General features: G+C 46.5%; 1 protein-coding gene across 2 annotated transcripts in view; it reads right to left on the minus strand.

Moving 5' to 3' along the window:
* The window catches only part of zfyve1 (zinc finger, FYVE domain containing 1), a 248,588-nt gene that overhangs the window by 167,875 nt on the left and 56,904 nt on the right, over window positions 1-23,809 (minus strand). For both annotated transcript variants that reach the window (XM_072487933.1, XM_072487926.1), the window contains exons 3-4: window positions 20,312-20,526; window positions 2,297-2,403 (exon numbers count right to left, since the gene is read on the minus strand). In XM_072487933.1, the coding sequence (XP_072344034.1) occupies window positions 2,297-2,403; window positions 20,312-20,526 (322 nt within the window). The remainder of the gene's footprint in view (window positions 1-2,296; window positions 2,404-20,311; window positions 20,527-23,809) is intronic.

Consider the following 23,809-nt stretch of genomic DNA (forward strand, 5'->3'; position numbering starts at 1 on the left):
GCCACTCTACCATTCTGACCTCGGTCGACATCACGTCTTCAGTGAACTGGGAATAAGCTTGAGGAACAGTACCTCAGCTTTTGCCCAAGACATTTCACAACCTGCCAAACTCAAATTTCAGATCTTTGGGCTTATTGTTATTTTCTCTTTTTGGGTGGCTGATTCTGCTTGTCCGATTTAGATTTGTCACGTGTACCGAGGTAGTGAAAAGTATTGTTCTGCGTACAGTCCAGGCAGATCATTCCATACATGTAAAAACATAGGGCATAAGATAAATACACAATGTAAATACGTAGACATTGGGTGAAGCATACGGAGTGTAAAGCTACAACAGTAGAGACGATGCGTAGATAGATCAGTTCAGTCCAAAAGATGGCCATTCAGGGGTCTAATAACAGCAGGGAAGATGCTGTTTCTGAATCTGTTAGTGCGTGTTGTCCGACTTTTGTATCTTCTGCCTGATGGAAGAGTTTGGAAGAGAAAATAATCTGGGTGGGAGGGGTCTTTGATTACACTGCCCGCTTTCCCAAGGCAGCGGGAGGTGTAGATAGAGTCAATGGATGGGAAGCGGGTTTGTGAGATGGATTGGGCTGTGTTCACGACTCTCTGTAGTTTCTTATAGTCTTGGGTCGAGCAGTTGCCCATAGCAAGCCGTGATGCAGCCAGATACGATGCTTTCTATGGTGCATCTGTAAAAATTAGTAAGACTCAATGTGGGCATGCCGAATTTCCTTAGTTTTCTGAGGAAGTATAGGCGCTATTGTGCTTTCTTGGTTGTAACGTCGACGTGAGTGGACCAGTAGATTGTTGGTGATGTGTACATCTAGCTGTCAACCATCGCCACCTCGGCACCAATGATGCAGACAGGAGCGTGTTCGACACTTTGCTTCCTGAAGTCGATGGCCAGCTCCTTAGTTTTGCTGACACTGAGGGAGAGATTGTTCTCGTCGCACCTTTCCACTCGGTTCTCTATCTCCCTCCTGTACTCTGACTCATCATTGTTTTAGAGATCTGACCCACTAAGGTTGTGTCATCAGCTAACTTGTAGATGGAGTTGGAGCCAAATTTTGCCACGCAGTCGTGTGTTCATAAGTATAGTAGGGAGCCAAGTACAAAGCCTTCTGGGGCCCCAGTATCGAGGGCTATAGTGGAGGAGGTGTCGTTGTTTATCCTTACTGATTGTGGTCTATGTCAGTTGCAAAGGCAGGAGCCACATCTGAGGTTTTGGAGTTTGGCTATGAGCTTGGCTGGGATTATTTTCATCTCCGCTTGACACATCTTTTGCTTCTTACTTCTCCCATCCATTATCACCCCATTTTGTCGTACCATCATCCCTTTTGCCCTGTATTCTCTCCTTCCTTCTACCCTGTTAGAGACCTTCCTTTGTTATTCCCTCCCCTGCCCTATTTTCGCTTTCATCCTTAAAAACTGTTACATCTTTTATTTTCTCCAGTTCTTTTAACCGTTTCCCCCTTCAGATGCTACCAGACCTGCTGAATATTTCCCCTCATATTTATTTTTATTTCCGTCACTGACCAGCTGCACCCATGTTCAAACAAAGGATGATAGGTTATCAAAAATTGAGAAATCTGTTTCTTTCTACAGATGCCAGGGACCTGGGTTCGATTCCGACCATGGGTGACTATCTGTATGGAGTTTACATGTTCTCCCAGTGTCTGCATGGGTTTCCTCCGGTGCTTCGGATTCCTCTCAGTCCAAAAACTTGCAGGTTAGGCGGATTGGTCATCCTAAATTGCCCCTTAGTGTCAAAAGGATAGGTGGGGTTCCAGGGATAGGATGGGGGAGTGGGCCGAGATTAGCGTGCTTTTTTGGAGGGTTGGTGCATACTCAATGGGCCAAATGATCTCCCTCTGCATTATAGGCATTCTATGCTGTCAAGGATAGGATTTTTTTTCACTTCAGTTGCAGTAATAATATACACTTGCCATTGTGAAAGCTTCCACTGAGTTTCATCCTCAACTCAAGTCACATTATGGATTTTTAACATATTAACATAACATGTTATCGTGAATATGCAGATTTAAATAATGAGTTCATATTTTATTAAATCAGTGTGACACAGCATTGAGGGCTAATAATCAATATCATCCAAATATTATAACTTATTGCCCCTCCAACCAATTCACCCATGATAACTGAAGGTTAGTTAGACTTGTCTTCCTTGCATTGCTGTGCAAGGACCAAAATTCTAAGTTCACCAGAAGTGCATGGCCAAAAACCAGTTCTGCTGCCCGTCTAAAATTAGCACACCATGTAAAAAAGAATAATCACTTACCCACAGCTGAGGCATGTGCAGGAGCAAGTAAAATATTCATCGGGGAAGAAGCAACTGTGAGCCATTTGATCATCTGCAATTTCTCCATTAAAACGTTCACTCAAAGCCTAAAGGGAAGATTTTACAAATTTAAAATTCCAGCAGGGTTTTCTCCTCTCGAAGAAAGATGTATAAAAATGCTAACCCTTATTATGATTCATCAACCAGTGGAAATAATTTCCATTATTTATCCTATTGAAGCTTCCCATAATTATGACAACTTTTATTAGACCTTTTTTGGAACAATAATCTCCTGTTACAACTTCCGGGGGGGACCATCAGGTTCCCCATGACCTCTGCTGAGTACGAACGTCCCTGGTAACAGGGTGGGGCTTGCCCGTAACGAGGAGAACCAGAGCCTGTGCAGTATAAAAACCCTGACCCAAGTGAAAGTCAGGGCAGGAGAACCCTTCGGGGAGTAGAGTAGTCTCGCTAACGTCTGTTAATAAACCCAGTTTTTGCATCCTAGCGGAGTTGGATTGGGCCCACCTTACATTCCGGCAGAGGCCTTATCCTGAGGATCCACCTTGTGCGGTAATAGTGAAGTTTCATAGCTTCAAAGAGAAAAGAGTGGATTCCGAGATGGGCGAGGGAGCATCGCTATTTTAAATGGAAAGGTACGGCAGGTTTTAACAGGACATGGGAGTGGAGCTGGCGAAGAAGAGGACTACATTCAACAAAGCCAAGGCTGCCCTGTACAGAAGTGGAGTCCGATTTAGTGTGGTGTACCCGGTGCGGTTAAGAGTAATTTTCAAAGGAAAGGACTCCTTATTTGATGCAACAGGGGATGCAGATTACTTTGTAAAGAAACACTGGTTGGGTGCAGTGTGATTGAGTTTTTCGGGTGCTGGGTCCGGCATGTTGAATTGTTGGAGTCTCATGTCATTTTCCGGTACTTGTTGAGGTTGAATCGTTACAGTTTGGGCTCAGATTTAGGATTTAGTTCCATGAGGGGTTTTGTTCTGATTGTTATGAAAATATATAGCTCCCTGTTGGAGTGTAATGGTTTATGGGGTTTTCATATTTTGTTGTGTGTAACCAATTTCCTTCACTCGAGTTGGGAACCACCCTGCTAACCTAAGAGTTAACTAATGAGAGCAGTGTTGGACAGTTGACTGCAGCTCATTACAATAGTTTTGTTTTTAGATAATGACCTTAGAGTTCTTGTTTTGTTTAGGTTTGTTGGAAGTAGATTTTAGTTGTTTATGTTCGCCTTGATGTTATTAGTATGTGAATTTGGGTGGGGTGGTATTCAAGGCCGAGGATGAGGGGGAAGGCGGCTGGGGGTAATTTGCTGATGATGACTGCAGATTTTTCTTTGTTTAGTCTTGTAATTTGATTTTGTTTGGTAGCCATCTTGGGTGGGCCTGGTTGCTGTACCTTTACGTGTCTGTTGGGTAATCTCTCTTGGTGGAAATGGCTGACTCTGGGGCGTGGGAGACCCAAATTTGTTTGGTCACCTGGAATGTCAGGGGGTCGATTGGCCCAGTGAAAAGGTCGAGAGTATTTGCTCACCGTAAGAGCTTAAATTCTGAAGTGGTGTTTTTGAAGGAAACTCATTTGCGGGTGAGAGACTAGATGAGCCTGTGGAAGATGTGAGTGGGACAAGTCTTTCATCCGGGCTTCGATGGGGGTGCGGCAATATTAATTAATAAAAGCGTTCAGTTCTCTGTCACTAAGATCCTGGCCGACCCCTATGGCAGACATGTTATTGTCTACGGTAGTCTGGTTGGCATTCTGGTGGTTTTGGTTTGGGGCTGGTTTAGCTCACTGGGCTAAATCGCTGGCTTTTAAAGCAGACCAAGGCAGGCCAGCAGCACGGTTCAATTCCCGTACCAGCCTCTCCGAACAGGCACCGGAATGTGGCAACTTGGGGCTTTCCGCAGTAACTTCATTGAAGCCTACTTGTGACAATAAGCAATTTTCATTTCATTTCATTTCAAATCTACACTCCAAACTGGGACGATACAAATTTTATTCATAATTTGCTGGCCTCTCTCCCCAATTTGGATTTGCATATGCTTATTGTGGGTGGGGACTTCAATTGGGTTCTGAACCTTAGTCTGGATCAATCCAAGCCAAAATCCCTGACCCCATCAGAGATGGCCAAAGTTGAGATGTTTTTCGTGGACCAGATGGGAGGGGGAGGGCGATGGACCCTTGGCGCTTTTTGCACCCAGATGATAAAGTGTTTTCATTTTTCTCAGATGTGCATCAGATGTACTTGTGGATCATTTTTTTTGTGGTGGATAGGTCTCTCCTCCCTCTGTGGTGGCGGTTGGTTACTCAGCAATTCTGATTTCGGACCAAGCCCCGCAGTTTGTTTATTTGGCACTAGAGTCTGACCCCTCTCAGCGTCCGCCATGGAGATTGGACATGGCATAATTAGTGGACAAGAAATTTTGTGAACGCATGTCCAACGTCATTGGGAATATATAGAATTTAATAAAAGTGAGTCAATCTCACCTTCTATGCTGTGGGAAGCCCTTGAGGTGGGGATATGTCCGACAAAGTGAACATGGTGAAGACAGCGAGGGCGAAGGAGCAGAGGCTGGTGGGCTACAATCTCGAGGTGGTGGATCACTAGTACTCACTTGTCCCAACCCCGGAGTTGTTGGGAAGTAGGAAAAAGCAGTTCGAGTTATTGTCAACAGACAGTGTGGTGAGCCAGTTGCGACGTTCAAGGAGTATGTTTTAGGAAAACGGGGAGAAGGCGAGTCGCCTCCCAGCTCACCAGCTGAACTAACAGGTGGGTTCCGGGAGATTGTACAGGTAGGTACCACGGCAGCAGTCTGGTTTCTGCCCCTCTGCAGGTCAATGCGCCATTTGATTCGTTTTATTGGGGTCTATATGGATTGGCGCCTTCGGCTGAGGAATCAGTCATTCTTTTAATATATAAATTTAAAGTACCCAATTCTTTTTTCTTTGCCAATTAAGTGGTAATTTAGCGTGGCCAATCCACCTGCCCTGCACATCTTTGGGTTGTGGGAGTGAGAGCCATGCAGACACGGGGAGAATGTGAAAACTCCACACGGACAGTGACCTGGAGCCGGGGTGAACCCGGTTCCTCAGCGCCATGAGGCAGCAGTGCTAACCACTGCACCACCATGCTGCCCTCTTAGGTATCAGTCATGACAGACTTTTTGGACAGCTTATCCATCCTAGCTGTGGAGGAGGAGAGGAGTGAAGAGTTGGAATGCCCGTTGGGCCCAGAGGAAATTGTGAAATGCATTGGATTGATGCAGACTGGTAAAGCCCCTGGCACAATGACTTCCCTAATGAATTTCATAAGAGGTTTGCGGAGCAGTTGGTAGTCATAGGTACAGCACAGAAAACGCCCTTTGGCCCATCGGTCAAAAACAACCGCCTAACTGTTCTAATCCCATTTTCCAGCACTTGGCCCATAGCCTTGCATGCCCTGGCATCACAACTGCACATCTAAATACTTCTCAAATGCTATGAGTGTCTCTGCCTCCACCACCCTTTCAGGCAGAGAATACCGAACTTCAACCACTCTCTGGATAAAAAGGTTTTTCTTCACATCACCTCTTACCCTAGCTTAAATCTATGCCCACTAGTCATTGACCCCTCCAAGAAGGGGAAAAGTTTGTTCCTTTAATAATGGATACGTTTACCGATTCCTTATCCTGCAGTCCATTGCCCTCTATTCTCATACAGGCCTCCATCTCAGTGATTCTCAAGATGGACAAAGACCCAACACAGTGTGGATTGTGTAGACCTATTTCAATCTTAAATGCAGACATTAAGTTGCATGACAAAGTGCCGGCGCTGCGGCTGGAGCCCTGCCTCCCATAGATGATAGTGGAGGATCAGGCAGGCTTCCTGAAGGGACGGCTAGAACAAGAACAAAGAAATGTACAGCACAGGAACAGGCCCTTCGGCCCTCCAAGCCCGTGCCGACCATGCTGCCCGACTAAACTACAATCTTCTACACTTCCTGGGACCGTATCCCTCTATTCCCATCCTATTCATGTATTTGTCAAGATGCCCCTTAAATGTCACTATCGTCCCTGCTTCCACCACCTCCTCCGGTAGCGAGTTCCAGGCACTCACTACCCTCTGTGTAAAAAACTTGCCTCGTACATCTACTCTAAACCTTGACCCTCTCACCTTAAACCTATGCCCCCTAGTAATTGACCCCTCTACCCTGGGGAAAAGCCTCTGACTATCCACTCTGTCTATGCCCCTCATAATTTTGTAGACCTCTATCAGGTCTCCCCTCAACCTCCTTCGTTCCAGTGAGAACAAACCGAGTTTATTCAACCGCTCCTCATAGCTAATGCCCTCCATACCAGGCAACATTCTGGTAAATCTCTTCTGCACCCTCTCTAAAGCCTCCACATCCTTCTGGTAGTGTGGCGACCAGAATCGAACACTATACTCCAAGTGTGGCCTAACTAAGATTCTATACAGCTGCAACATGACTTGCCAATTCTTATACTCAATGCCCCGGCCAATGAAGGCAAGCATGCCGTATGCCTTCTTGACTACCTTCTCCACCTGTGTTGCCCCTTTCAATGACCTGTGGACCTGTACTCCGAGATCTCTTTGACTTTCAATACTCTTTGAGGGTTCTACCATTCACTGTATATTCCCTACCTGCATTAGACCTTCCAAAATGCATTACCTCACATTTGTCCGGATTAAACTCCATCTGCCATCTCTCCGCCCAAGTCTCCAAACAATCTAAATCCTGCTGTATCCTCTGACAGTCCTCATCGCTATCCGCAATTCCACCAACCTTTGTGTCGTCTGCAAACTTACTAATCAGACCAGTTACATTTTCCTCCAAATCATTTATATATACTACAAACAGCAAAGGTCCCACCACTGATCCCTGTGGAACACCACTGGTCACAGCCCTCCAATCAGAAAAGCATTGCCTTCTATGACCTAGCCAGTTCTGTATCCACCTTGCCAGCTCCCCCCTGATCCCGTGTGACTTCACCTTTTGTACTAGTCTACCATGAGGGACCTTGTCAAAGGCCTTACTGAAGTCCATATAGACAACATCCACTGCCCTACCTGCATCCATCATCTTAGTGACCTCCTCGAAAAACTCTATCAAGTTAGTGAGACACGACCACCCCTTCACAAAACCGTGCTGCCTCTCACTAATACGTCCACTTGCTTCCAAATGGGAGTAGATCCTGTCTCGAAGAATTCTCTCCAGTAATTTCCCTACCACTGAAGTAAGGCTCACCGGCCTGTAGTTCCCGGGATTATCCTTGCTACCCTTCTTAAACAGAGGAACAACATTGGCTATTCTCCAGTCCTCCGGGACATCCCCTGAAGACAGTGAGGATCCAAAGATTTCTGTCAAGGCATCAGCAATTTCCTCTCCAGCCTCCTTCAGTATTCTGGGGTAGATCCCATCAGGCCCTGGGGACTTATTCACCTTAATATTTTTCAAGACGCCCAACACCTCGTCTTTTTGGATCTCAATGTGACCCAGGCTATCTACACACCCTTCTCCAGACTCAACATGTACCAATTTCTTCTCTTTGGTGAATACTGATGCAAAGTATTCATTTAGTACCTCGCCCATTTCCTCTGGCTCCACACATAGATTCCCTTGCCTATCCTTCAGTGGGCCAACCCTTTCCCTGGCTACCCTCTTGCTTTTTATGTACGTGTAAAAAGCCTTGGGATTTTCCTTAACCCTATTTGCCAATGACTTTTCGTGACCCCTTCTAGCCCTCCTGACTCCTCGCTTAAGTTCCTTCCTACTTTCCTTATATTCCACGCAGGCTTCATCTGTTCCCAGCCTTTTAGCCCTGACAAATGCCTCCTTTTTCTTTTTGACGAGGCCTTCAATATCTCTCGTTATCCAAGGTTCCCGAAAATTGCCGTATTTATCCTTCTTCCTCACAGGAACATGCCGGTCCTGAATTCCTTTCAACTGACACTTGAAAGCCTCCCACATGTCAGACGTTGATTTGCCCTCAAACATCCGCCCCCAATCTATGTTCTTCAGTTCCCGCCTAATATTGTTATAATTAGCCTTCCCCCAATTTAGCACATTCATCCTAGGACCACTCTTATCCTTGTCCACCAGTACTTTAAAACTTACTGAATTGTGGTCACTGTTACCGAAATGCTCCCCTACTGAAACATCTACCACCTGGCCGGGCTCATTCCCCAATACCAGGTCCAGTACCGCCCCTTCCCAAGTTGGACTGTCTACATATTGTTTTAAGAAGCCCTCCTGGATGCTCCTTACAAACTCCGCCCCGTCTAAGCCCCTGGCACTAAGTGAGTCCCAGTCAATATTGGGGAAGTTGAAGTCTCCCATCACCACAACCCTGTTGTTTTTACTCTTTTCCAAAATATGTCTGCCTATCTGCTCCTCTATCTCCCGCTGGCTGTTGGGAGGCCTGTAGTAAACCTCCAACATTGTGACTGCACCCTTCTTATTCCTGATCTCTACCCATATAGCCTCACTGCCCTCTGAGGTGTCCTCCCGCATTACAGCTGTGATCTTCTCCCGAACCAGTAGCGCAACTCCGCCTCCTCTTTTACATCCCCCTCTATCCCGCCTGAAACATCTAAATCCTGGAACGTTTAGCTGCCAATCCTGCCCTTCCCTCAACCAGGTCTCTGTAATGGCAACAACATCATAGTTCCAAGTACTAATCCAAGCTCTAAGTTCATCTGCCTTACCCGTAATACTTCTTGCATTAAAACATATGCACTTCAGGCCACCAGACCCGCTGTGTTCAGCAACTTCTCCCTGTCTGCTCTGCCTCAGAGCCCCACTGTCCCTGTTCCCTAATTATCCCTCAATGCTCTCACCTTCTGACCTATTGCTCCCGTGCCCACTCCCCTGCCATACTAGTTTAAACCCTCCCGTGTGACATTAGCAAACCTCGCGGTCAGGATATTTATGCCTCTCCGGTTTAGATACACCCCGTCCTTCTTATATAGGTCACACCTGCCCCGGAAGAGCTCCCAGTGGTCCAGATAACGGAAACCCTCCCTCCTACACCAGCTGTTTAGCCACGTGTTTAGCTGCTCTATCATCGTATTTCTAGCCTCACTGGCACGTGGCACAGGGAGTAATCCCGAGATTACAACCCTAGAGGTCCTGTCTTTTAACTTTCTGCCTAGCTCCCTGAACTCCTGCTGCAGGACCTCATGCCCCTTCCTGCCTATGTCGTTAGTACCAATACGTACAACGACCTCTGCCTGTTTGCCCTCCCCCTTCAGGATGCCCTCTACCCGTTCGGAGACATCCTGGACCCTGGCACCAGGGAGGCAACATACCAGGGAGGCTATTGGCGGCCCATATACGTCGCCTGCTAAACATTTTCTCTAGATGCTGAAAAGGCATTTGATAGAGTAGACTAAGAATACCCTTTTGAGATTCTTGAGAAGTTTGGATTTGGACACAACTTTAGCTCTTGCTTTTGAATATTGTATAGGACCCCCATTGCGAGTGTCCGTATGAATACTCTTAACTATTTCCCATTGAATAGGGGCATGAGACAGGGATGTCCACTCTCTCCGATCTTGTTTGCTTTTGCAATAGAACCGTTTGCTATAGCGCTGAGGTCCTCTGTTAAGTGGAGGGTGATAAATCGGGGGATTTGAAGCATTGGGTTTCCCTTTACGCAGATTACCTACTTCTCTAGATGTCGGATTCAGTACCCTGTATGGACAAGATAATGAAGCTGCTTAGCAGTTTAGGCTCCTTCTCGGAGTACAAGTTGAACTTGGACAAGAGCGAATGCTTTCTGGTCCGCCCCCCGGGGAGGAGAGCCCAACTGGGGACATTGTCTTTTCGCCGTGCCAAGACTAACTTTCCTTTTTTGTGGGTCCAGGTAGCCCATAATCAGGCCTCGCTTCACAAGTTAAATTATATTAGTTTGATTGATGGTGTCAAGTCTGATTTCCTGATAGCCTCCCCTGTCCTTGACAGACAAGGTTCAGACTATTAAAATGAATGTACTTCTAAGACTTTTATTTCTTATTTCAGTGTTTCCCCATTTTATCCAAAGAAGGATGCGCTGGCCTTGGAAAGGGACCAGAGGGGGTTCACAAGAATGATCCCTAGAATGAAGAGCTTGTTATATGAGGAGCAGTTGACGATTCTGGGTCTGTACTCTTGGGAGTTTGGAAGGAAATAGAACATAGAACGATACAGCGCAGTACAGGCCCTTCGGCCCACGATGTTGCACCGACATGGGAAGTCAAAAAACAAGAGCCATCTAACCTACACTATGCCATTATAATCCATATGCTTATCCAATAAACTTTTAAATGCCCTCAATGTTGGCGAGCTCACTACTGTTGCAGGTAGGGCATTCCACGGCCTCACCACTCTTTGCGTAAAGAACCTACCTCTGACCTCTGTCCTATATCTATTACCCCTCAGTTTAAAGCTATGTCCCCTCGTGCTAGGCATTTCCATCCGCGGGAGAAGGCTCTCACTGTCCACCCTATCTAACCCCCTGATCATTTTGTATGCCTCCATTAAGTCTCCTCTTAACCTTCTTCTCTCTAACGAAAACAACCTCAAGTCCATCAGCCTTTCGTCATAAGATTTTCCCTCCATACCAGGCAACATCCTGGTAAATCTCCTCTGCACCCGCTCCAAAGCTTCCACGTCCTTCCTATAATGCGGTGACCAGAACTGTACGCAATACTCCAAATTCGGCCGTACCAGAGTTTTGTACAGCTGAAACATGACCTCATGACTCCGAAACTCAATCCCTCTACCAATAAAGGCCAACACTCCATAGGCCTTCTTCACAACCCTATCAACCTGGGTGGCAACTTTCAGGGATCTATGTACATGGACACCTAGATCCCTCTGCTCATCCACACTTCCAAGAACTTTACCATTAGCCAAATATTCTGCATTGCTGTTATTCCTTCCAAAGTGAATCACCTCACACTTCTCTACATTAAACTCCATTTGCCACCTCTCAGCCCAGCTCTGCAGCTTATCGATGTCCCTCTGTAACCTGCTACATCCTTCCGCACTGTCGACAACACCACCGACTTTAGTGTCGTCTGCAAATTTACTCACCCACCCTTCTGCGCCCTCCTCCAGGTCATTTATAAAAATGACAAACAGCAACGGCCCCAGAACAGATCTTGTAACTTGTAACTGAACTCCATTCTGAACATTTCCCATCAACCACCACCCTCTGTCTTTTTTCAGCTAGCCAATTTCTGATCCACATCTCTAAATCACCCTCAATCCCCAGCCTCCGTATTTTCTGCAATAGCCTACCGTGGGGAACCTTATCAAACGCTTTACTGAAATCCATATACACCACATCAACTGCTCTCCCCTCGACTACCTGTTCAGTCACTTTCTCAAAGAACTCGATAAGGTTTGTGAGGCATGACCTACCCTTCACAAAGCCATGCTGACTATCCCTAATCATATATTCCTATCTAGATCATTATAAATCTTGTCTCTTATAATCCCCTCCAAGACTTTACCCACAACAGACGTGAGGCTCACCGGTCTATAGTTGCCGGGTTTGTCTCTACTCCCCTTCTTGAACAAAGGGACCACATTTGCTATCCTCCAGTCCTCTGGCACTATTCCTGTAGCCAATGATGACATAAAAATCAAAGCCAAAGGCTCAGCAATCTCTTCCCTGGCTTCCCAGAGAATCCTAGGATAAATCCCATCAGGCCCCGGGGACTTATCTATTTTCAGCCTGTCCAGAATTGCCAACACCTCTTCCCTACGTACCTCAATGCCATCTATTCTAATAGCCTGGGTCTCAGCATTCTACTCCACAACATTATCTTTTTCCTGAGTGAATACGGACGAAAAATATTCATTTAGTATCTCGCCTATCTCTTCAGACTCCACACACAACTTCCCATCCCTGTCCTTGACTGGCCCTACTCTTACCCTAGTCATTCTTTTATTCCTGACATACCTATAGAAAGCTTTTGGGTTTTCCTTGATCCGACCTGCCAAATACTTCTCATGTCCCCTCGTTGCTAGTCTTAGCTCTCGCTCTTTAGATCCTTCCTCGCTACCTTGTAACTATCAAGCACCCCAACTGAAATTTCACACCTCATCTTCACATAGGCCTCCTTCTTCCTCTTAACAAGAGATTCCACTTCTTTGGTAAACCACGGTTCCCTCGCTCGACACCTTCCTCCCTGCCTGACCGGTACGTACTTATCAAGAACACGCAGTAGCTGTTCCTTGAACAAGCTCCACATATCCAGTGTGCCCAACACCTGCAGCCTACTTCTCCAACCTATCCCCCCCAAGTTATGTCTAATGGCATCATAATTGCCCTTCCCCCAGCTATAACTCTTGCCCTGCGGGGTATACTTATCCCTTTCCATCACTAACGTAAACGTCACCGAATTGTGGTCACTGTCCCCAAAGTGCTCACCTACCTCCAAATCTAACACCTGGCCTGGTTCATTACCCAAAACCAAATCCAATGTGGCCTCTCCTCTTGTTGGCCTGTCAACATATTGTGTCAGGATACCCTCCTGCACACATTGTACAAAAAACGACCCATCTAATGTACTCGAACTATATCTTTTCCAGTCAATATTTGGAAAGTTAAAGTCTCCCATAATAACTACACTGTTACTTTCGCTCTTATCCGGAATCATCTTCGCCATCCTTTCCTCTACATCCCTAGAACTATTTGGAGGCCGATAGAAGACTCCCAACAGTGTGACCTCTCCTTTCCTGTTTCTAACCTCAGCCCATACTACCTCGGAAGAAGAGTCCCCATCTAGCATCCTCTCCGCCACCGTAATACTGTTCTTGAATAGCAGCGCCACACCTCCCCCTCTTTTGCCTCCTTCTCTGAGCTTACTAAAACACCTAAACCCCGGAACCTGCAACAACCATTCCTGTCCCTGCTCGAGACATGTCTCTGAAATGGCCACAACATCGAAGTCCCAGGTACCAACCCATGCTGCCAGTTCCCCTACCTTATTTTGTATACTCCTGGCATTGAAGTAGACACACTTCAAACCACCTACCTGAACACTGGCCCCACCCTGCGAAGTCAAATCTGTGCTCCTGACCTCTATACTCTCATTCTCCCGTACCCTAAAACTCCAATCCAGGTTCCCATGCCCCTGCTGCATTAGTTTAAACTCCCCCAAAGAGCACTAACAAATCTCCCCCCCAGGATATTTGTGCCCCTCAGGTCCAGATGTAGACCATCCTGTCTGTAGAGGTCCCACCTTCCCCAGAAAGAGCCCCAGTTATCCAGAAATCTGAATCCCTCCCGCCTGCACCATCCCTGTAGCCACGTGTTTAATTGCTCTCTCTCCCTATTTCTCATCTCATTATCACATGGCACGGGCAACAACCCAGAGATAACAACTCTCTATGATGGGGATCTTCTTGAAACATACAGAATACAGAGAGGCCCAGTGGACGTGAAGGGTGTTTTCACTAGTCGGGAAAATTAGAAGCCGAGGGAACACCTCAAACTGAAGGGACGATCCTTTAAAACTGCGATGAGGGGGAATTCCTTCAGACAGAGGGTGATGAATCTGTGAACTCTTTGCCGCTGAATGCTGTGGAGGCCAAATCACTGAATGTCTTTCAGACAGAGATAGATAGGTTTTTGTTAACAAGGAGATCGGGGGGTTATGAGGAGAAGGCAGAAAATTGGGGACGAGAAAAATATCAGTCATGATTGAATGGCGGCACAGACTCGATGGGTCGAAAAGCCCAATTCTGCTCCTATGTCTTATGGTCTTATTTTTCTCCCCAAGTCCTTTTTTGTCAACGTCCATAAATTAATGTCCTCCTTTATTTGGGGGGGTAAGACTCCAATGATCCTTGGTGCTTTGTTCCAAAGAGATAGGCATTGAGCTTGGCTCTACCCATTTTACTATTTTACTATGAGGCAGCCAATATCCAGAAGGTATTGTTGTGGTTCAATGATCCTGGATACCTATGGGGACAATGATAGCAAGCTGCTTACGGTTTCAAGCCTTGGTGCAATACTAACTGAACCGTTGCCTTTCTCTCCGCTAAGATTTTCCCTGAATCCAGTGGTGATGTCCACCCTGTGAATCTGGAAGCAGTTTAGGAAGCATTTTAAGCTCTGTTCTATGTCATCACTAGCCCTCATCTGCAATAACCACCTTTTTATGTCAACGGGTTTGGGCTCGACTTTTAAGTAATGGGAGGGTAAGGATTTGGAGAGGTTTGCGGACGGAACGTTTGCCAGCTTTAAGGAGCTGAAGTAGAAATTTCAACTGCCTGGTTCCAGTCTTTTCAGATTCGTGATTTTTCGCACAAGGCTTTTCCTTCCTTTCCCTTGGCACCACCCTCTTCCCTGTTGAAGAAGATTTTGTCTTTGGGTGGGTCTGGTGGGGGGGCAATTTGGGCATTACGGCAATATCCTCTCAATAGAGTGAGGTGAGGGCAAAATGGGAGGGTGAGTTGGGTCCCATTCTGGATGATTAGGTATGGAGTGAAGTTCTTCCCATGTGCTCAGCTAAGTCTGATCCAATTCAAAGTAGTGCACAGGGCACATCTGACTAAAGCGAGGATGAGTGGATTTTGTTCTGGGATGGAAGACAAGTGTGAGCGCTGCTCTCGGGGGCCGGCTAACTCATGTTCTGCCTTGTCCCAAATTGGCAAGCTTTTGGGCCTCTTGCATTAACACCACAGCAGAAATACTAAATGTTAATTTGGATCCATATCCGCTAGTGGCCATTTTATCAGACTCGGCAATGCTTCAGCCTGGGTGACGACGGATAGTCTCGCCTTCGCCTCGTTAATAGCCCAGAGACGAGTTCTGCTTGGCGGAGATCTCCTACTCCACCCAGTTCCTCGGCTTGGTTGGGTGACCTGATGTCCTTTTTACATTTGTAAAAGATCAAGTACACCATTACATCAAGTACATCAAGTAAGTGGGTTCAACCCAAGATGGTAGCCATTCATTTCCTTTTTTTCAGGAGCTAGTGTAATAACCTGATAGGGCCTAGTTTTGAGCCTGATTAAATTGGATATTTTAAATTAAAGAATTGGGCACTTTAAATCAAACTGCAGTCAAACCTCATGCAGCCTGTAGGGAATTTAGACTTGACCAAAGTCAAATACACAACCCACAGACCAACTGCCAGAAACACCAGTCAATCACCCAATCAGGAGATCAACGCACTCTGTTGATATGCACTATTGTCAGATCGAGCCAGACTCTTGGGCATCCACAGTTTCTGCTGTTACCTGATATAATAACCAGGTTGTGTGTAGATCACACCACCAGAAATGGGACATCTGGGACAGGCTCAGATGTCCTGTCAAACAGTCTTCAACCGGACCACTGGATGCGGAGACCCCTCTCCTGAGGCATCATTGGCAGAAGGCCAGAGGAAATGGCAAAAGGGCATGAAGGGAGGGGGCATAAAAACAGGCACTTGAGGCACATCAACAGCGAAGATTCCAGGCAGTGGCAATCGAGACATCTGAGACGGAAGGGAGAGGTTGCCAGTGAAACCCACCTTCATGACAATGGACCGAGGGACTTGGGAATCGGACCCACCCTTCAACCAGACCATCTTTGCAGGTAGTATAACCAAATCTTGGGTGTTTCTTGTACATATATTTGGGTTAATTTGCGGGTTAACTGTTTACTAAAGATTACTGAACTTGTACTTGTGTTTGTCCTTTGTTCGCCTCGCTAAAACTGGTCAAAAGTATCTCAATTGGACAGATGCAATATTTTGGCGACCCACGAGACTTCGATAAGAAGTGACCAGGTTGCTCAGACCCCTCAACCCTGTATTCTCCAGCACTCCGTCTGAGCCTGAATTAAGAGGGCAAATGCCCACGTAACGGTCTGCCTTAAGTGAGTGCTGGGGGTCATGCGAGCACAGTGGATGGGGGCACGGTAGCACCGTGGTTAGCACAGTTGCTTCACAGTTCCAGGGTCCCAGGTTTGATTCCCGGCTTGGGTCACTGCCTGTGTGGTTTGCACTTTCTCCCCGTGTCCGCGTGTGTTTCCTGTGGGTGCTCCGGTTTCCTCCCACAGTCTACATATGTGCAGTTCAGGTGGATTGGCCATGCTAAATTGCCTTTAGTGTCCAAAAAGGTTGGGAGGGGTTACTGGGTTACAGGGGTACAGTGGAGGTGTGGGCTTAAGTAGGGTGCTCTTTCCAATGGCCAGTGCAGACTCGACAGGCCGAATTGCCTCCTTCTGCACTGTAAATTCTATGATTCTATGAGTGAAGGACTACCACAGATTTCAACCAGTAAATTGAGCCACAAACTAGGTGTCTGGAACGCGAGGTTTACAAACTGTATACTCGGAATTAGGATAATCGAGAGAATTGGGAATACTCTGTGGGCGGGAATTTAGTGCAAAATAGACCCTATCCCGATTGGTTTCTTATACCCCGCAGCGAACCCTAAAGTTAGGAATAATAATGGCCACTCGTGCCGATCGGGTGGAAGTCCTCCATACATATTTGAACAGCAAATGGCCCAAATGGGTACAGTGGGGTGACACCCCGAAATCGGATTGTGGATTCGAAGGAGAAAATTGTTGGAGCCACGCTCATACAGAGGTGGGTATATGGGCACCCAAACTCAGTAAGGCGATTGCAAGTTGTTTAGAGCAGCTCCGTGGAAGAGATAGTTGGAATTAAACAGGTCAGTGAAGCCCACATAGCTAAATTAAAGGAAGACAGAGAAGAGCAGATCAGTCAATTGAAATAAGATAAAGAGGTGCAAATAATACAGTTGAGGCAAGAGAAAAAATCTCAGATAATCCAGTCCAGGTTAGATAGAGATGCATAGTGAAATCAATTAAAAGAAGAAAAAAGTAATCAGATTATACAGCTAAAGCAGGACCTGGTGGGCACGACCACACGCATTCAGCAATTAGAGTCAGAAACATGAATGAGAGAGGAGAGGAACCGGGTTAATGTAATACATATGAGCCAGTTCCAGGCTCAGTATGATAAAGCCAATCAAAAAACACAGCGAGCTGCGAGTGAGAGACATGCCTCAGTGGAGCAATTAGAAGAACTCAAATTGACTTCCGGGTGCGGCGATGACCAGCTAAGTCGCACGTTTCGGCAGCTCCCGGTGGAACGGACTTTTGGGCTCTTAATAGGAGCCCCAACGGCAATTTTAACGGCTAAAAACACTGTGCGGTAAACCAGAAGGGAATCCCCCCTGGTCACGGATGGAAAAAGGAGAGAAAAGTGGCCAGATTGCGGTGGATCCTCTAGAGCAGCGGCCAGGAAGGCAAGCACAAAGCAAGATGGCTGTGATATCTTGATAGATTCAGACCCTGTTCCCCTCCCTTTCGCAGTTCCGCTTCTCACTGGCCCATCGCAGGGTCTTCTCCTTCTCCACAAACTTAAAGAGCCTCACTGTCATCGCCCGCGGCGGCTCTCCCACTCTCGGTTTCTACTCCGGGGCCTTGTCCAGCACCCGCTCTGCCACCAGCCCCGCCGCATCCTTGAGGTGTATCTCGTGGCACTTTTGCCTTCCACAGCCTCTGCCAAGTGAACAAAACACAGGCTCTTCTAGATCTGTTCTCCTGTTCCTTTATTTGTGCCCTTAACGACTTGCAAAGGTCCCCCAGAAGCCACACGTCCGCCTCCAATGCCACCACCGATCAGGGCATGGTTTAAAAGTAATATGGAGAGGAGGAGGAATTCCTTCTCTCAAATACTTCCGAATTCTCTTTCACAGAGAGCAATGGAGTCTAGGTTATTGAATATATTCATGGCTAGGTCGGACAGATTTCTTTTCAATTTTTCCATTTAAGGGACATTTTAGCATTGCCATTCTACCTACCCTGAATACTTGTGGGGGTGAGGTCCATGTCGACAAGGCGGGTTGGAGAGATTTATGATTAACAAGGGCAGTTTAATAGCGTCACTGGGTCAAACTCCTAGAACTCCCTTCCTGACACCACTGTGGGTGTACATACGCCACATGACCTGCAACAGTTCAAGGCAGCAGCACACGACCACCTTCTCCAGGGAAATTAGGGATGGGCAATAAAATGTTGGCTTAGCCAGCATTCCCTGAATATAATAAAATGATTTTTAAAAATGGAGTTAAAGATTATGGGGGACAGGAAGGAAAATTATGGCCACAATCAGACCAGCCATTATCTTATTGAGTGGCAGAGCAAGCTACTATATTTCACATATTCTTATGACAGGTTAGGGACATAGAGGCAGGTGAACCATAATGACAGCGCACTGTTTAAATAACTCTTCCTAAAGACCAGTCCAACACCCATCTAGGTTCAATATCTGGCCAGTAAGTGTCAGGAGGCCTTAGTGGAAGCCTGTGGGGAAGGATATCCAGCATTCAGATTTGGAGAGTGAGGTTGGTCAGGAAAAGGCAGCGGGATTCTCCGTTTTACACTGAAATTGACCCGACGCTGGCGTGAAAACCGGCACGAACCACTCCGGCGTCAACGGCCCCGAAAGTGAGGAATTCTCCACTTACCTCCACTTTCTCGGGGCTAGGTGGACACCAGAGGGTTTGGCGCCGCTGTAGCCGGCGCCGAAAGGACTGTGCGAATTCGCGCAAGCGCCAAAGGGACGGCGTAATCTTCCGCATGCCGTAATCTTCTCCGCGTCGGCCATGGAGGAGCCCTACAGGGGCTAGCGCGGAAGGAAGGAGTGCCCCCACAACACAGGCCCGCCTGCACCCCCCCCACCTTCGGGGTCGGATCCCCCCCTCCCCCCCCAACCGCCCCAGCCGACTTACCTGCCACCACCGTGTGGGACCATGCCTAACCCAAGCCATCCAAAAACGGACTGCCGCTCTGCCCATTGGGGCCCGGAGAATTGCGGGCGCTGCTAATGGCACCCAACCGGCATGGCGTGAACCCCGCCCTTAAAACAGCGCCAGAGAATATGGCAGCCACCGTCGCATCGGGATTCACGCCGCCCCTCCGGGGATTCTCCGACCCGGCGGGGGATTGGAGAATCCTGCCCAGGAAGTTTTTGTTTTCAATCAAGACATTAAAGCATCGTCATTACATGCGTTGCCTAGCAATTATTCAATACCAACAATGCAGTCAATGAAACTTGAATGTTCTATTTGTGGTAACTATTTTCTCACTCCAGCAGAAGCCCAAGGACTGTATAGTTCCATTTTATTAGGTCGTTCTGGTTTTGTATGGATTTTGTAAACATGCGCTCTCCTGAACGTTGTCCAGCTCAAACTATGACTATCCTTTCCTTTTTGAATTTGTCTATAATACATTTATAGAGTCTTTGCAGTTATCTTATCAAGGTTGAGGGTGGGTTGGGAAGACTCTCTTCTGGCCCATGATCTGAATTATATCATGTTCACCTCACAGAGAAGCCATCGTTCTGCTCCCAAACGTTCAGCTAAAATTGCAAATCAGAGCCAAATGACATAATGAAACACGTTTGCCGATGTAAAGAAAGACCCCTGTGGCTTTCTGTGGGTGTCCTACTTTGTTGCTCAAAAAGGAGCTTGATGCACGAACAAAGACTGTTCCGAAATGTTAGGTGCTCACCTCCATTGTGAGACTTCAACCAACACCCATCTCATTCAAAAGCAAGAGAGTTGTCATTTGAACCAAGTTTCCATCAGTTAGCAGTAAATTAACTAACATTCTTTGAATGGCACTGTCCAGACAATTCATATAAACCAGGTATGGTAGCATTGCCGTTATATTGTTAGACTAGCAATGCAATTGTGGCTTGATAGGCTGTTTTGTTGCATCTCAAAACTCCCCTTGTCCCCATCAAATGTGCCCCGTACTCCATTCTAGCATGTTAATAAAAGGCTGGCAGGATTAGAAATGAAAGTAGAGACTCCACTTCTACAAATAAAATGATCTCCAAGTGAGACCAGCTACCCTCAGTGGCCAATTCGACTGAAACCTTGCACTGTTTTGATAGATGGTGCTGCTGAGTCTCCCAGATTAAACAGGATTTTAATGCTACCAACTAAATCATATTCATTCAATGTCTTACTTTCAGAGCCTTGAAAATGATTGCTGGAGGTCTGGGCGATCGAGTTGTGTTATTGGTTAACTGTTGTTCGATCATCCGCAACACTCCAGAAAAGTCTGTTGGAGGATTATATGTTCTAGTTCCTTTGTATTGGATGGAACAGAAAGCTTCCGGAAATCTGTCAAGTTTGCGAAATCGCTCCTGTAGCAGTTTTTCTGGTATCTCTGAAGGTCTATCTGCAGTTGCGTTGAGAGAGAATAAAATATTTTAATATTCTAATATGTTTGTGGGTTGTCGCCATGCAACTAATTCCTTACAGTTCAACTGACAGTACAATAGTCAGGAAATGGTCCCGGAAATGCAATTACATTGCACTGATTGTGAGCAGCTAAGGCTGAGAGCAGAGGGTTCAGAATGCTGCCCCATATTTGTTAATAAGACCATAATATGTAGGAGCAGAATTAGGCCATTCGGCCCAGTGATTCTGCTCTGCCATTCGATCATGGCTGATATGTTTCTCATCCCCATTTTCCTGCCTTCTCCCGTTACTCCTGATCCCCTTATTAATCAAGAACCTATCTATCTCTGTCTTAAAGATACTCAATAATACAACACAGATTTAAAAATAACAACAAGGGAGGATATTATAGTGTTGGAAAGATAGGATATCTTTGACGGGATAAGAGTGTTTGGTTAGGCTTACGAAACACAAAGATATGATGATCACACTGAAGTATTCTAATCAACCACAAAATAGAGAGAATAGGGCTCAAATATGCAGGAAAATCACAGATGTGTAAGAAATATAAGAGTGGAGTGTTGCTGAAAAATAAGAGACATACAGTTGATGCTTTCGGCTTGTACTGATCAGTATCAAGAATGACAAATTTCAAAGGAAGTAAGAATTTAGAATGCATAAGAAAAGCAGCGGATTCTTTGGCATGTTGACTGATTGGTTTGCACCGTATTAAGAGACTCAGGGGCCTCACTCTGGCAAGGCAGTCTCTGCCACTTTTGCGGAATAGGATGACAGTGGATTGACAAGGCAAACGCTTCGCTGGCCTCTTTTTTTCTCGGTCCTCTTCGTGGCCAGCTGAGGTTTTTGTTTCTGCTCTCATCTTCCAATGCTCATTTTTAAAATAATATTTTATTAAGGTATTTGAAAAATCTTACAACAATAATATAAACAGTGACATCAACATAGTAAAATAAACATTTCCCCCCCTCAGCCCAATCTTCATGCACCTCAACCAATAATCCCGCTACCCCCTACCTGAGATCCAAAACAAAGGTGTGCCAAGTTCTAATCAGAGAATTGCTGTACACTGACTATGCTGCACGAGCATTCCACATAGAGGAACATCTTCAGTGGCAAACGGACAGACTCTGTATTGCTTATAAAGAGATTGATGGTCAAACCAACATCAGGAATACAAATATCATGGACAAGAACGTTGCCATACTGCCACGGTGATGCACTGTGATTGTGGCAGTTTCAGTTGAAAGGCTCCACAATTTGAGGGCAGCACGGTGGCATGGTGGTTAGCACAGTTGCTTCACAGCTCCAGGGTCCCAGATTCGATTCCTGGCTTGGGTCACTGTCCAGAGTCTGCACGTTCTCCGCGTGTGAGCGTCGGTTTCCTCCGGGTGCTCCGGTTTCCTCCCACAGTCCAAAGATGTGCAGGTTAGGTGGATTGGCTATGCTAAATTTCCCTTGGTGTCTAAAAAGGTTGAGGTGGGGATACGGGAATAGGATGGAGGTGTGGGCATAGGATGGAGGTGTGGGGATAGGGTGGAGGTGTAGGGATAGGGTGGAGGTGTGGGCCTAGATAGGGTGCTCTTTCCAAGGGCCGGTGCATATTCGATGGGCTGAATGGCCTCCCTCTGCACTGTAAATTCTATGAATCAACAGAAATCTGTCTCTTGGTGTTACAAACTATAGTTGTACTGCAAAAGCTGCAGCTGTCATGTCCAAGTTGTTATAACCACAGTTATATCCTGATGAACCAAATCTCAGGGATCCGCCCACAAATTTGTGTTAAGCAGATATTTGCAATACCAGATGAGGCCTCATTTGCATCTCGATGCAAATCAATATGCTTCTGAACGTGGCCTATCAAAAACAACATATGAAAATGCAAAATGAAAACACAGTAAAGAAGCCATTATTCAATTTGTTCACATCTTACAATGGGTCTATGGGGTTTCCATAGAATCCCTATTGTGCATCGAGGTCCATTGAGTCTGCACCATTCCTCTGAAAGAGCACTCCACCGAGGCCAACCCTACCTAAACTGCACATCTCTGGACACTAAGGGGCAATTTTAGCATGGCCATTCACCTAACTGCACATCTTTGGTCTGTGGGAAGTAACCGGAGAATCTGGAGAAAACCCACAGGCACGGGAAGAACATGCAAACTCCACAGAGTCACCCGAGGCTGTAATTGAACGCAGGTCCCTGGCGCTTTGAGGTAGCAGTTCTAACCACTGTGCCACCATGCTGCCCATTCCCAGTAATGTGGCTGCTCCCTTTGTATTCCTTTTTTTTCAATAAATTTAGAGTACCCAATTCATTTTTTCCAATTAAGGGGCAATTTTAGAGTGGCCAATCCACCTACCCTGCACATCTTTGGGTCGTGGGGGTGAAACCCACGCAAACACGGGGAGAATGTGCAAACTCCACACGGACAGTGACCGAAAGCCGGGATCGAACCTGGGACCTCGGCGCCGTGAGGCAGCAATGCTATCCACTGTGCCACCGACCCGCACTTTATTCCTAAGTTCTACCCATAAAGCTTCAATGTCACAATTCCATGTATCAATTCATGCCCTTAACTCGTCAGTCTTACCTATTACACTCCTGGCATTAAAGTCAAGGCCATCCAGCCTTGTCTTACTTTCTTGACATTCAACATAGCTGAACTCACTCTGACTTGCTTCCTTTACTATAGCATGATGTATCTCTATTTTACTACTCTAGGCGCCCCTTCCTCTGCCAATCTAGTTTAAACTCCTCCCAACAGCACCAGCAAACCGAGTCAGACCCTTTCATGTATGTACTTCAGATTTGGTCCATAGTTAGGGACAGAAGCATGTGATTGTAACAACACAGGTACGAGGATCCAAAAGATAGCAATGAAGCAACCTCAGCCACTGAACCTGTCCAATACATTCCTTGCAGCGTCTACAGGGAGGATGAGCAAACTGACCACAGCACAGTGGTGCAGGGGACCATTCAAGGGGGTGTGAACGGGAATGAAAACAAATGTAGTTGTAGTATGAGGGATAGATACTGTTCTCTGCAGACAAGAACGTGAGCTCCAAAGGCTGTGTAACCTGCCCGGTGCCAGGGTTAAGGAAATGCCTCGGAGCTAGAGAGGAATTTTCAGTGAGTGATGAGTTAAGGGTGAGGATTGACATGTGGAATTGTGATTTAGTAGCCATTGCGGAGGCGAGTTCACTACTGTAGCAGGTAGGGCATTCCACGGCCTCACTACTCTTTGCGTAAAGAACCTACC

This window comes from Scyliorhinus torazame, chromosome 2, assembly GCF_047496885.1.
Source record: "Scyliorhinus torazame isolate Kashiwa2021f chromosome 2, sScyTor2.1, whole genome shotgun sequence".
NCBI lineage: Eukaryota > Metazoa > Chordata > Chondrichthyes > Carcharhiniformes > Scyliorhinidae > Scyliorhinus > Scyliorhinus torazame.